At 37.6% G+C, this 13,685-nt stretch overlaps 1 protein-coding gene across 1 annotated transcript in view; it reads left to right on the top strand.

Annotated features, from left to right (window-relative positions):
- LOC136837412 (nuclear migration protein nudC-like) overlaps positions 1 to 12,808 on the top strand; it is a 265,836-nt gene extending 253,028 nt beyond the window's left edge. The window contains exons 3-4 of the mRNA XM_067102196.1: positions 7,293 to 7,481; positions 12,073 to 12,808. Coding sequence (XP_066958297.1) covers positions 7,293 to 7,481; positions 12,073 to 12,279 — 396 coding nt within the window. The 3' untranslated portion in view covers positions 12,280 to 12,808. The remainder of the gene's footprint in view (positions 1 to 7,292; positions 7,482 to 12,072) is intronic.
- The last annotated feature ends 877 nt before the right edge of the window (positions 12,809 to 13,685 follow it).

The raw sequence follows: 13,685 nt of genomic DNA, 5'->3' as shown, positions 1-13,685 counted from the left end.
TCACCATATATTTTATTCTGTTTACTATGCTAAAAACACATTTAGTGGTAGTTTGTCATCCCCCGCCTTCTCTCTCTCTCTCTCTCTCTCTCTCTCTCTCTCTCTCTCTCTCTCTCTCTCCCCCCAGTTCGAGTCTCCGGGCGGCCATTGAAGAATTAGAGGAATTTATTTCTGTTGATAGAAATTCATTTCTTGCTATAATGTGGTTCGGATTCCACAATGAGCTGTATGACCCGTTGCTAGGTAACCAATTGGTTCTTAGCCACGTAAAATGGGTCTAATCCTTCGGGCCAGCCCTCTCTAGGAGAGCTGTTAATCAGCTCAGGGTCTGGTTAACATAAGATATACTTTTTGTTTTAGATATTTGTAACCCAGGGAAATGAATATAGCCTAATATTTAAATTAAAACCCCCACCGTAGTCCGCTTGAAGAATTTGTCCAGAGTGATCGATCTCAGATATCTTCCACAGCATGACCACTATGGGTCAACAGTTCCCTCGACGAAATGAGCGTGTTTGTCCGATGTTACAGATGAGAAGTTGTATATTACATCGTATTGGTTCGGTACAGCCTTTCCTTTGTCTTTCGCCCTTCGACGCTTCCTTGTTTTTTGAGGCTGTTTACCACTAATCGACCAGCGGCGTTGTCACGCGTTTCCTCAGTCTTCACGCCTCCTGGTGGGGCAGAGTGAGAAATGTATAAATTGTGTAAAGAGAATGATCACCCCCGATTGGACATTGCTTTAATAGTTTCTAAATAATTGGTATGATAATTTTTTCACATTTCTGTTTTATCGGAAGTTGACAGGGATTTCTGATTTAATTTTTATAAAACAAAAAATAGAATATTTATATCTGATTATCAGTAATAGATGGAATGTTGATTGTCAGTCGAGAAGCGTTAACTTTCTAGCATACAGTAATTTGATGATGTTCGGAGAGAGAGAGAGAGAGAGAGAGAGAGAGAGAGAGAAGAGAGAGAGAGAGAGAGAGAGAGAGAGCACAAAGCCGCGTTGTTTATTTTCCCTTGAGGCCTTCCAAGAATGTTTACCTTTGCCACAGTCACTGACCAGTTTCTTACTTCGCGCTTCACAGTTTCACAGGTGTTGAGGTCACTGGTTCTGTGCGGTTGCTGATGGCATGAGTCATGAATGTTTGTGGGAGATATGTATACACACATAAATTCACGCACTTACACACATTTTCATTTAGTAGCAAAAGTGGCTCTGGAAAGTGTAAATCCATGGCCTTATGCGCGTACTGTGTCGTTATGATTATTATTTTACATTTGAGATACAATAAAATCATTCTTTTTCATTCCGGGATCCCACTTCGCCATTGCCAGCAGTATCGTCAGAACTTCAATTCGTAACTTCGTTTTGAGTGTATAAATCTTGGAGATTATTAGTGTGGATTGGAGCACCATACATTCAGAAAGATGTCAGTTACAGTAGGCATAATTAAAACTTTATAGCATAAATCATATGAAATTGATAGTGATTGATATTCACTTAGTAGGGTCCCACGTGGACCCCACGCACGTCATCTCCCCTGGCTCGCCAGTCTGCGCACAGTAACATTTCCGAGCGCGAAGCACGCCGCGGACGCAAGAAACATAGCAAGCGGCCCGCATCTTTTATACACATATCTCCATTCATATTATTGTCATGTTAAATGTATCTTTATTGCCACACGCATTACATTGTCAGCATTTCAGCCATATGTACCATAGCTACAGCCATGCCCTGTATATCAGTTTATATGCGTATACTCATCTGTCAACAAACACAAATGATTGTGTGGTGACCTGTGTTCGTTCGCCTAGCGTCGGACGCTACGTTTCCACTCGCAAGAGTTATTGACCTGTCTGTTTATTGTCTGAATAAATCAGTAAGTTTGTAGACGCTGACTCTTTACTCACGCCTTCTCTACAACTTCGTGCTGTAATTGTTATAGTAAATACCTGTTACCCAAGAGTAATTTTCCCACAGTCGTTGATGATCTGTAGAGTCATTCTGAATAAAAGGTTTTTGACGGAGACTCGACCGACGACGGAGAAAAACCAGTTCAACTTCTCCAAGGGCAGATGTTGAGTAACTGCATAAAATAGAAGGAAAAGACCCATGAGAATTGTTAACACCATAATATTAGAATATACAGTGACAATAAATAACTTGAGAATCAGTTTGTTCGAAACAGTAAGACCTTAGGGACGTTTCAGATTGTTAACTGTGTTCGTGTACTCATGCTGTAGTTTTTCGAAATGAATCAGTTGTTCAGCATTCACACTTGAGTACAGTAGAAGTGGTTACACTAAGATTTCCAAGGTGAAACGAGACTGATCACACACCCACACACACACACACACACACACACACACACACACACACACACACACACACACACACACACACACACCTTACACTTCAGGTTGACCTGGGCTATTTTGATCGAAAATATGGATCCTGTTAAGTTCTGAAGATGAATCGCTACATCACCTTTTAAAAATCTGCAAATATTGATTTGTATGTATATATTTTTAACTTTCGCGTACATATTTTATTCCTAACATGAATGTACGGCGGGAATTAGTAAAGGTTTTATATCCATAATTGTGATCACTTCTTTTGACTGACTGTCTGCATGTTATCAATGTACCGTAGGTACTTATGTGTGTTAACATCTAACACTTTTAATAGATCACTTTTTAAAATTGTTAACCCAGAACATTTCTTTAACCCATTCTTTCTTATTACATAGTAATAGTATTTACAATAAATCGTATGTAGGCAGTCTCACCAGAAAACAAATAATGAAGACAAACCTCTTCTTTGGGGGTTTATTACCGCTGATATGTGATTTGCCAGGCCAGCTCTATATCCACTCATCTTCAGAGGTAAAACGAATCGGAGCAGATATGCTACTGTTTTTACACTGGAATCATAAGCAAGCCTACTGTACCCACATTAGTAGTTTTGCCCATTTCCGCCCACCACGCCCACCAGCTCGATCTGTAGTTTATTGCGACTTCCTGCCCCGTCTTGAAGCTTGTCTACTTTGCTTTACTTCTTCATCAATATGCTCAGGGTTACATATATATGTAACAATCTTGAAAACGTTTATTTGGAAACATTGGTTTAGCTTATTTTCTTGAACAGTATAAAAATGTAATTTGGTAGAAATATATTGTAGGTTTTCTCTACTCTGTACACACTATGTAAATCTGTTACTACTTGCATGTCTTAGGCAATCCAAAAAGGATAGGCTGCCCTCATTCTCCTTTTCCATACTGAATCATAATGATGGGATGCGAACTGATAAGTTCCTCATTGGATGGGTCGATATCGTACTCGGTAGCACTCTCCTAGGCCCGCTTTCGATTCTCCGCCCGGCCAATGAAGAATTAGAGGAATTTGTTTCTGGTGATAGAAATCCATTTCTCGGTATAATGTGGTTCGGATACCACAATAAGATGTAGGTCCCGTTGCTAGGTAACCAGTTGGTTCTTAGCCATGTAAAATAAGTCTAATCCTTCGGGCCACCCCTAGGAGAGCTGTTAATCAGCTCAGTGGTCTGGCTAAACTAAGGTATACTTACTTTTTCCTGATATTGTGGAAGTTTTCTGCTCGAATGGTTCATCCTGGATGTAGAGTTGAAAAGTATACAAGTGACAGCGTTTGCACAATACGTTGAACAGACCACCAAGAAATACTAGGAGAAAGTGATCATCATCCCTAGTGGCATAGAAATCTGATATTTTCATTGTGATATTAATAAATAGTTACTGGAGTATTGGGAAGTTTAGGCAAAAGGAAGCAATAAAATGAAAAACAAAGGCTTAACTTCACAAATGAAACCGGTTTGTTTCCGATTTAAAATTTTAGTCCACTTAAAGGAAAAGTTACTGATGCAATAACAGTTGAATACAACTTCTTATTGTTGGTGTTACTGAAATATTAACTAGGGAAAAGACTTTGCAAACTGCTTGAAAGAAAAGTAGCCTTGGGAAATATCATGGTCATCGTTATTGTTATCGTCAAGTATCAAAGGTTGCCAATGTCGTCTTAGAATTCCGATATCGTATATTTTATATTGTGATGCCGCCTGAAGGCAAACTTTTAATTACGAACGAGACCTACTGATTTCACTAGAATATTTGGTCTTGTGACTGATTACATTGAAAATACATGTAAGAGCGACAGTAAAAAATTACCATGATTTGCACATTATGCTTAAAACTCAAAATAATTAACCATGAACCAATTTCAGGAATCACCGAGGAAGTGTTGAAATGCCACGAATGAAAAAGTCTGTAGCAATGCTGAGGGGGTGTCTTTTAAAAATACCTTTGATAAATTTCACTTACAGTCGAAAACAGTAAAATACACAGATGCTCTTACAGGCTAAGAGCGGGCTGACATTTTGACAGTGAAGGAAGATCTGCAAAATTTGACAGTAGTAAAAATATGTTTAAAAAAAGCAATGCTTTTATCATTTTCCCCCCTCGAGTGACCTTGACAAATGATTCAGTATTAGGTTTGGTGTTACGAATTATTGCAGATAGAATCCTAATCATTGTTAGTTTCTTCTGACGTTCTCCCATGCCAGTGGCAAGATTGGTAAAAAGAAATACTTTAATTAGCAACACACCCTTGTTTAATGGTATCCTTACTCATGAATCAGTTGAATACTTTAGCAACATTTACTAGCTACTCAACATATTCCTAACAAAGACAAGTCATACCCCGTTATATGAAACAGGCAACAGACGAATGATTACTTCAGATAATCAAACGCAAAGGATCGAAAAGAATAAACCGAAGAGGAAATTCTGAGGAGAGGTGACTGACTAAAATCAAGAATGTACGAATGAGGAAATTGTGTCAATATTGCCTCAGGTACCAACGACAATCGTTGCAGCCTCCACGTTTTCCTCATTCTGCCCACTTCCTATTCCTCGCACTATCCAACATCGATACAAATCAACCTCATGTAATGTTTACATTTCCTTGACAGGGAACGCTGATGAGTAACACCTCAAGGGCATGACGTGTATAGATCCCGTTCATTTCTGGCTAATTTATTTACAGGCGCAATCCAACCATTGCTATGAAGACGAAGTCACTGGCTTGGGAACAGACATAATTGACTTTACAAATGCCTCCAATGTTGCAATTCACCTATATTATGGAATTCAATATACTGTACAATCTTTATATGTATGTGTGTATATATATATATATTTATATATATGTATGTATGTGTATATTAATATACACAAGCATTAAATACGTAAAGCTCGTATTATGATGAAATCAAGTGAAAATAGCGAACGGAATCTTGAATTTTTTACACAAAACAAATGCCCCCGAACGACCATCGTTAATCGTCATTTATTAATGAAAATAATAGATAAATTAATTTCACAACGAGACGTATTTTAGTTACATTTCGACTTAAAAACACTTTGTATAATGAAAAAAACCTTGCACCATATAAATAAATTATCTAGACTTTAGAGATTCATTTACGCTAACTAGGAGCAAGAAGAGTGCTCTGAACTGAGTTAATTAAATCCAGCGAAGTAAAAACACCGCGTAAACATTTCCAAACTAAAACATTGATGATCGCTATGATCACAATTTATAATACAAAAACAATATAAGAATATATATATACTGTACAATGTTATTGGGTATTGTGAATTAAGGCATAACATTTTAAAAGATCCATGGAAAAGATGCATATTCATTATGTTGACATTTTGTATAATACGATATGCGAATATACACTACAGTATAATGTAGGCTACGCAGCCGCGTATGTATACAATATACCATAGTGTAGTCTAAGCTAATTCTTGTTTGTTATTCAATTTCTCTTTGTATTGAATTGTAGTCTAAGCTAATTCTTGTTTGTTATTCAATTTCTCTTTGTATTGAATTATCATAAGTCACTTTACATGAACCTCCAGAATGAGCTGGTATTAATAATTACTATACCTTGTGTGTAAAGAGTATATTTATAGTGTAGGCTAGGCTACCACAAATGTATACAGTACATGATACCGAATAACCCCATGTAGGCTAGGCTATGTTCGAGATAAGTGTTGGTATTTATGTTTTTTCTAACAAACGATTTTTTTTTTTTTTTTTTTTTTTTTGGAACCTAACCCCACCGTAAGTAGGGTAATACCTGTACAAGCATTTTTAGTTTGTTGTGTGTGTGTTTGAACTATCAGAACAGGCAGTTCTGAGTGTTTTTTGAAGGGTTCTAAGTGTTCGCTGGTTTTAGCTATTCGCGGGGGTGTGTGGTACGCATCCCCCGCAAATATGTGGGGTTTACTGTAATAATAATAATAATAACAATATGTCTTCCATCTATCATAACAACGTGTCTTTCATCTGTCATCCACGTTCAACAGTAATAATCACATTTGTTGCACAGGGTTGCATTCTCTTGAGACACAATTTCTCCATAATCATGTGCTGTTTTAAGGCCAATTTTCTAAGTATCCTTTTTCTCAGTGCAGGAATTTTTCTCAATAATTTTGCTTATGTGACATCACAGTTAGTGCTTGCTGTGCAGTAACAACACAGTATTTGCTTTGGGGAAGCTGTACCCAGGCAAGGTCACATACAATATTTTAATGCATTTTCCAGTTTTTCTGTACAAGATGTAATTTATTGTATAATATTAGAATCTCAGCGGTTATATTACTACTGTATTCATTTGCTTTTATGACATTTTTCAATAATCTCTCTGTCCTGTAATTGTACTGAGCAGCCTCCTTTTTCCTCCTGTAACCCTGCAGTTTCCTCATCCTACCCATCCATACAGTATTTATTTTTAGTTATGAATGATCTGAATAAATTTTCACATTTTCAAAAGATAAAGTTTGATGTGATATCAGTTGTCACTGTTTGATGTATCACCGATGTTAATGTTGAACAGGTATTTCTGTAGTTCCCAAATTTTCATTGACATTTATTTTCATTTTGCAAAGGTGCAGTATGTTTTATCTATAAGGTCTTTCTTATTCATTATTAATTAAAGACTTAAGATTATCCTTGTTAGATTTTATTTTCCCTTTTTTTTTATAGATTGCCCTTATATTTTGCTGTTACATTTTTTTTTAATTGAAGTACCCAATTGAATTTCTCTGACTTGATGGTGTACGCAGTGTAAATAGAGACATGCAGCCCTTTCCACAGTAGTGATAGTGACCTGATGATATGTTACAGTGTATTATTACATCAAATAACTGTATGTATCCTTTTTCTTGTATTTCAGGTCATCATTCCTTTGAATATAAAGGTCAAATCCAGAGATGTGGTTGTCAGTTTTGGTCGTCGAACTATTAAGGCTGGACTAAAAAATGCTACCCCAATCATAGATGGTGAACTATACAATGAAATCAAAGTAGAAGAGTGCAATTGGTATCTTGACAATGCCAAAGCAATTGTTCTAACTTTAGAGAAGGTAAGGATATTTTCAGCTGTTCAGTTTTGTGAGAGTTTATGTAGTGTATACCAAAACTTCTGCTTAACAGGAGCTTAAGTTACCAAAATAAAGCTTCACGATTCCGATCTCTCTCTCTCTCTCTCTCTCTCTCTCTCTCTCTCTCTCTCTCTCTCTCTCTCTCTCTCTCTCTCTCTCTCTCTCTCTCTCTCTCTTTTATGGCATTTACCCTCACCATAGGAAATAGAGGATTTGAAGAATAAGTTTTTCTTTCCTCTTATGAAGTTGTTATTGATCTCATTCATGAGTTCAGTATTATTCATATTCAATTCTGAAGTTAAATCCCCACCTGTGATCACTCCTACTGCTGTTGAAGCTCTTCTCAGCTCAAGAAAGGATTCAAGACACCTCTGGATATTCTTGGTTAAGGACAGGTGAAGAAATATCTCTTCTTCCTCAAGAACTGGGTGGGATTAGTAGCCTAGCCTACATGACATCAGAGGGATAAGTTCCTCTCCGGCATTTAAGAAGAACTTGTCTGTTCATAGGATTTTGAATGCTGGTTCTTGACTTTGTCAGACCGCTTTCATTTCCTTCCTCCAGAAGGACTTTGCCCACAGGTCCTTGGACACTTTTTCCTCAGATCCGGAGATGGCTACTCAACAGTTTGTATATCTCGTCCAGTGTGCCAGGCGGGACAGTTTGTATCGTGCCGAAGGTGATAGTGTGGAAGAGGGAATGAGTGAGATATCTGGTCTCTTTTCTTTCCCTTCTTTCCTTTCTTCTCCAGCGTATGATGTGTCATATGCTGGACCTGGCTTGATGCAGGTGAGTTGCAGTCATGCTATTTCAGCATTTATATGTTCCATACAACACACATATATGCTTCTCAATAGCCTTTACTTCTCTCTCCAGCAAGAGGAGTGAGTAGTGGCCATGCCATTGCGTGTGTCTGACATGGTTTGTTTCTTTGAGAAATCCACAAATATACGGTAGACTTCTATATTATTCTTGTTACTTTTTAAAAGGCCTCATTATAAAGATTGCATTTATCTATTGTAGATTCCCTTGGAATAATGGAAAACTGATAATTACCATAATCATTACATTTTAATGTTAAGAGTTTTTATTTCCATAACTAGACATGAAAAATTTCTCTCTGCTCTTCTGTCAGTGTACTTTTTTCCTGAGTTTAGTTTGTTGGTTTGGTAGAGTCTAGAGGTCCACATTAAGCCTGTTATTCCTTTCACATCTGTAGCGCACTTATAGTCTGCTTTTAGGTAAGGGTTTGTGCTGGCATAACACTGGCTAAATAACCAACCAACCTTTACCCGAATTCACAGAATGTCCTCATATAAACCTTTTCTTTATGATTTTCTGGAGCTTACAAATGGTCTTCATCCTGCTACTGGTATTTCTACTATGAAGTAATTCTGAATTGCACTTAAGGGTTGTTAACAGTTTTCCACAATTAGTCATTAAGGGACCAATAGTTGATGTTATAGAAAGATCTCAGAACTTTCTGGAAGGAATTCAATGTTCTGAACTCCATTATGAACATTGGAAAGGCGTGGAAGGAGGTAAGGAAAGAATGTATGAGTGGGGTTTGGAAAAATCTGCTACAAGTGTATGTGAACTCATTTAAAAGTTTTGATAAGGATGAAGAAGTTGTGGAAATTAATAAAAAGATCTTGACACTTGGGAGAAGTTTAGATTTAGAAACTGATGAGGAAGATATCCAAGATCTTTTAGATGTGCAAGATGTAGAGCTAACGGCAGAAGATTTAATTGCACTTGCAGAAGAGAGAAAAAGAGCAGAAGAAGAAGAATCTGAAGAAGAGCCGGAGCAAAAGTTTACAACAAAAGCGCTGTCAGAGGTTTTCGCCTCATTTGAACATGGACTGAAACTTTCAAGTGAAATGGATGGGAACATGGAACAGTTTGCTAAAGTTGAGAGAGCACATCAAGACACTGTTGCATGTTACCAAGTTATTTATGAAGAACAAAAAGAAAACGCACTATTCAACCGACGACGGAATACATCTTTAAGAGAACAACTCCAGTGGCATCGTCTTCCGCCACCCCTACTCCCGCCTGCACCCCATCCCCGACATTTGAGCCTCGATCCTCTACATCTCTTAACAACTTTGAAACACCTGAACTTACAGAAGAAGAAATACTATCTGAAGAGGAGCGAGTTGATGATCCTGCGGCTTTATCATCCTCCTCCTCTTCTGATTTTTAGTTATATGTAGCCATGAACAGCCGTACACCGTTCACGCGTATGCTGCCAACAGACCGAATCTTGGTGAGTACCCCTTACAGGACAGTCTGATTCTTGTTCTTGTTATTCAATTTCTTTTTGTACTGAATTATCATAAGTCAGTCTGTACTGAACCTGCAGAATTAGCTAATATTAATAATTACTACTATACCGTATATGTATAGAGTATACTGAAGGCTAGGCTACTGTCTACGTGCATAGTATACCATACTGTATGGTAGGCTAACTCTTGTTAGTGTTATTCAGTTTCTCTATACTGAATTATCATAAGTCAGTCTGCATTGAACCTGCAGAATTAGAAGACATAACAATTACTATACCGTGTATGTATAGAGTATACCTTATAGTGTAGGCTAGGCTACCATATATATATAGATGGTACTGATTAACCCAGTGTAGGCTAGGCTATATTCGAGATACGATTTTTTCAACAAACGATGGGTTTTTGGAACCTAACCCCATTGTAAGTAGGGCAATACCTTTGCCTTTGGATTTACATCACCATTTCCCTCAGTCGATAGTGGAGGAAATCGCTTTGGACCTTCAGAAGAAGTCAATTCAAGACCTTTTAGCACATTCTTCCAAGCGCCCCAAGAAGACACTCTTCATTGTAGCTTTGGAGGCTGCAAAGCATTTAAGTGAACTGCAAGCTATTGAATCGAGGGTAGGCTTCTCCCAGGGAGATGCAGTGTGCTCTTTTACTGTAGGTATCCTAGCCAAGAACAAGGAACCATCCAAGCCCTAGCCTCATTCCTTCCACCTTTAGAGTTTAATGGAAATCATGGGCCCAGAGGAAGAATAAAGGGTTATGTGCCCCTTCAGAGTCCTAAGATATTATCTGTGAAAGACCGAGAAGATCAGAGGGCCATCCAACAACCTCTTGTGTTCTGTCAAGAATCCCTCTCACCCTCATTCGAAGAACGCATTGTCTTTCTTCCTAAGGGACCTGATTTCCAAGGCGCATTCTGGGATTTAGGAGGACATTTTGCCATCGTTCAAAGTGAAAGCACATGAAGTCTGAACAGTTGCTACCTCTCTTACTTTCAGGCATAATTTGTCCCTTTCATCCATTCTTCAGTCGACCTTTTGGAGGTGCAAATCGATCTTAAAAGAAGTCGAAACAGTATTTGAGAATTGCAGTGCCCTGGAGCCATTATCAGCGGCTGGCATGGTATTGGGGGAAGAAGCATAGGAAGCATTCTTTCTCTCCTCTGTCTCTTAGCCTTGACGTAAGGTGTCGAGTTTTTGGGGAGCCTGGGAGTACTTTTACCTGGAACACCCACCAGTCTTAGTGGATGGGTTGTGGTTTTTTGGCAGCATAGGTGACAGCATTGTCTGGCTGGTTGTTTTATTGGTACTACGCCCAGGGCAGGGCATTTATTATATATGTCTTGTCAGCAATCAGGCCTACCCTCTGTAGTAACACTCCCACTTATGTAGAGGTGACCCTCGGCTCAAGTGCCACACCACTACAGGTTAAGATGAGCTCCAACCAGAGTCAGTATTCACCTACAGTAGCTCTCTTACCAGGTAAGGAAATGACAAGCATTGTTTCAGTGCTAGCCATCCTTTCCATTTCAAAGTCATTGTCACACCTTAATGTTCTGGAGTAGAATATGTGCATTCATCCCACCCCTATCGGTGTGGGATTCAGCTATGTAATTACTTGTTAAGTTACGTACATGAAAATTATATTTTCATAATAAAATTGTTTCATATATACTTACCAAGTAATTACAGAATCAGAGCAATCTTTCCTCCCCTCTAATGGAGATAAGGGCACAAACAGAATGATGCTACCAGCTACATTGTTCCAACACTACCCGTTAACTGGGCTGGGCTTGTTACCTACAGTAACTGTCAAAGTGTTACTGTGATTTTTAAATAAAAGGCTGCTGTGCAAGGTTAAAACTTTAGCTATGTAATGACTTGGTAAGTATATATGAAACTTAATTTTATGAAAATATAATTTTTCTTAACTTACTAAAAAGTGAAATGGAATGGAAAATTAAAATGTGAAAAATTAAGAAATAAATCAATTTACAAGTTAATAAGGAATGCTGGCAATCCTGCAGTGAAGGAAATTATGCATAGCTGTAAACAGTCCTGCAGACAGACACATAAGAATTGATGTCAGTGGTGCCTGAAGCTCCAAGTGGCACATGTCCCATGATGCTAACTGATCTTGTCTGTTAGACAAGCAAGTGTATTATCTGGAAGTATTTGAAGACCATGAATGTGGTCATATATGAATAATGGGGTTGTAAGAAACAAATTAAATAACATTAGATTTTTATATTATATATAATTGTACCATATATATTTCAGATAAATAAAATGGAGTGGTGGGGCCGTTTAGTAATGTCTGATCCTGAGATTAATACCAGGAAAGTTAATCCTGAGCCTTCGAAGTTAGGAGATTTGGATGGAGAAACAAGAGGCATGGTAGAAAAAATGATGTATGATCAACGGCAGAAAGAAATGGGAAAACCTACATCAGATGAACAGAAAAAACAGGATGTTCTCAAAAAGTAAGTGTATTGAATGTTGTAGATGAAGGGAAAGTAGAGTTTCACATATTGAAAATAAGGATTTTGGTCAGATTTAATTGTTTTTATTCATCGAGGGAACCCCTTTTCTTAATAGAAGATTTTCTTTAATTATCAGTGACATCAGTAGTTTAAATAGTTTTTAAAATTTTCCATATCTTTGCTTTTGCGAGTTGTTTTGTGAACTTGAGTAGGTTATGTCAAAAGAGTTAATGCATATTTATTTTTATTAATGTAGCCACTATTTACTCTCAAATGACTTACCTTTATGGTCTCCCTAGGGCTCCATAAGGCAGACAAACCAGTTTCCAAGAATTCTCTCTTAGTTGGTCTTAGCCAGTATAGTGCCTTTGATTTGATACAGTGGTAGATCATAAAAGGACCAGGCAAGGGCCTCTTTCCCTTGCCCACAGCATTTACCAGTGGTTCCATTCACCCTTCTCATACTGATTTGGCAAGAGCATGCAGAATTGCCATGATTCTTATCACTCTCATATCTGCTGAAACATTCACACACCACCCAGTGTGCTCTGGAATAATTTTGCATTCATGGAGTTGTATTGGCAACATGTTGCAGTTACTTGATGAAGAAAGCTAAGTATGGAGCTCCTGTAAAATATTTTAGTTTCTTAAAGTTCTTCTACAGTTGGGCATATTGTTAGATTCTGCTAGCCAGTGCATCCTTCAAGGTGGGAATTTTGAATTGGGCTATGTCGTGAGTTCGTACCTGTTGTCAACTTTGACAGTTTTTTCAAATTCATGAATTAGGACTTTTGCTACTGAAAATCAGTCATTGGTTTTATACTATGTGTAGATAATTGTAATTTTACTGAGTAAAAAGGAATATTTATTTTTAAGGCTAATTTCTTGGTTACAAAATGATAACAGTGCCTTTGAGTTTCCCCTATGTGCTTAACTTAAAGTTTAGTTGTTAACTTAGTGTCCCTTTTTAATTTTTCAAAATAATTTAGAAGCATTTAAAACGAATTATGTACTACATGAATTTCCCCAGTATTCTTTAATATCCGAGGGTTTTTGTGTTGTCAATTTTGAATTTGATAGTGGAAGTCATGTTTCTAAACTGTGTCAAATTGATGCAGCCTGAGCAGGTGTTGTTATTTCTCCAACAAAATGCCGCGTTCTTGGATGCAGTGGAAATGCTATAAAGTGATGTGGAGAAACATGAAAATGTGACTTATGGTCACAACATGCTGAAGCACAAATTCTTAGTTGTAAATTCCAATAATGTGAATCTGTTAGCCAGGACTTATGTCAAAAGATGGATATTAAACTTGTGCTACCTGATGTTGTGCAACATTCTGACAAGGTAAATAATGTAAATGTGATGATGTCAGCAACAGTGTTTAGTCAGAATTTAAAACGTATCTAGCT

The sequence above is a fragment of the Macrobrachium rosenbergii genome, chromosome 59 (assembly GCF_040412425.1).
Source record: "Macrobrachium rosenbergii isolate ZJJX-2024 chromosome 59, ASM4041242v1, whole genome shotgun sequence".
NCBI lineage: Eukaryota > Metazoa > Arthropoda > Malacostraca > Decapoda > Palaemonidae > Macrobrachium > Macrobrachium rosenbergii.
The sequence above is the reverse complement of the archived record's forward strand: the minus strand, read 5'-3'. Positions and strand labels throughout refer to the sequence as shown.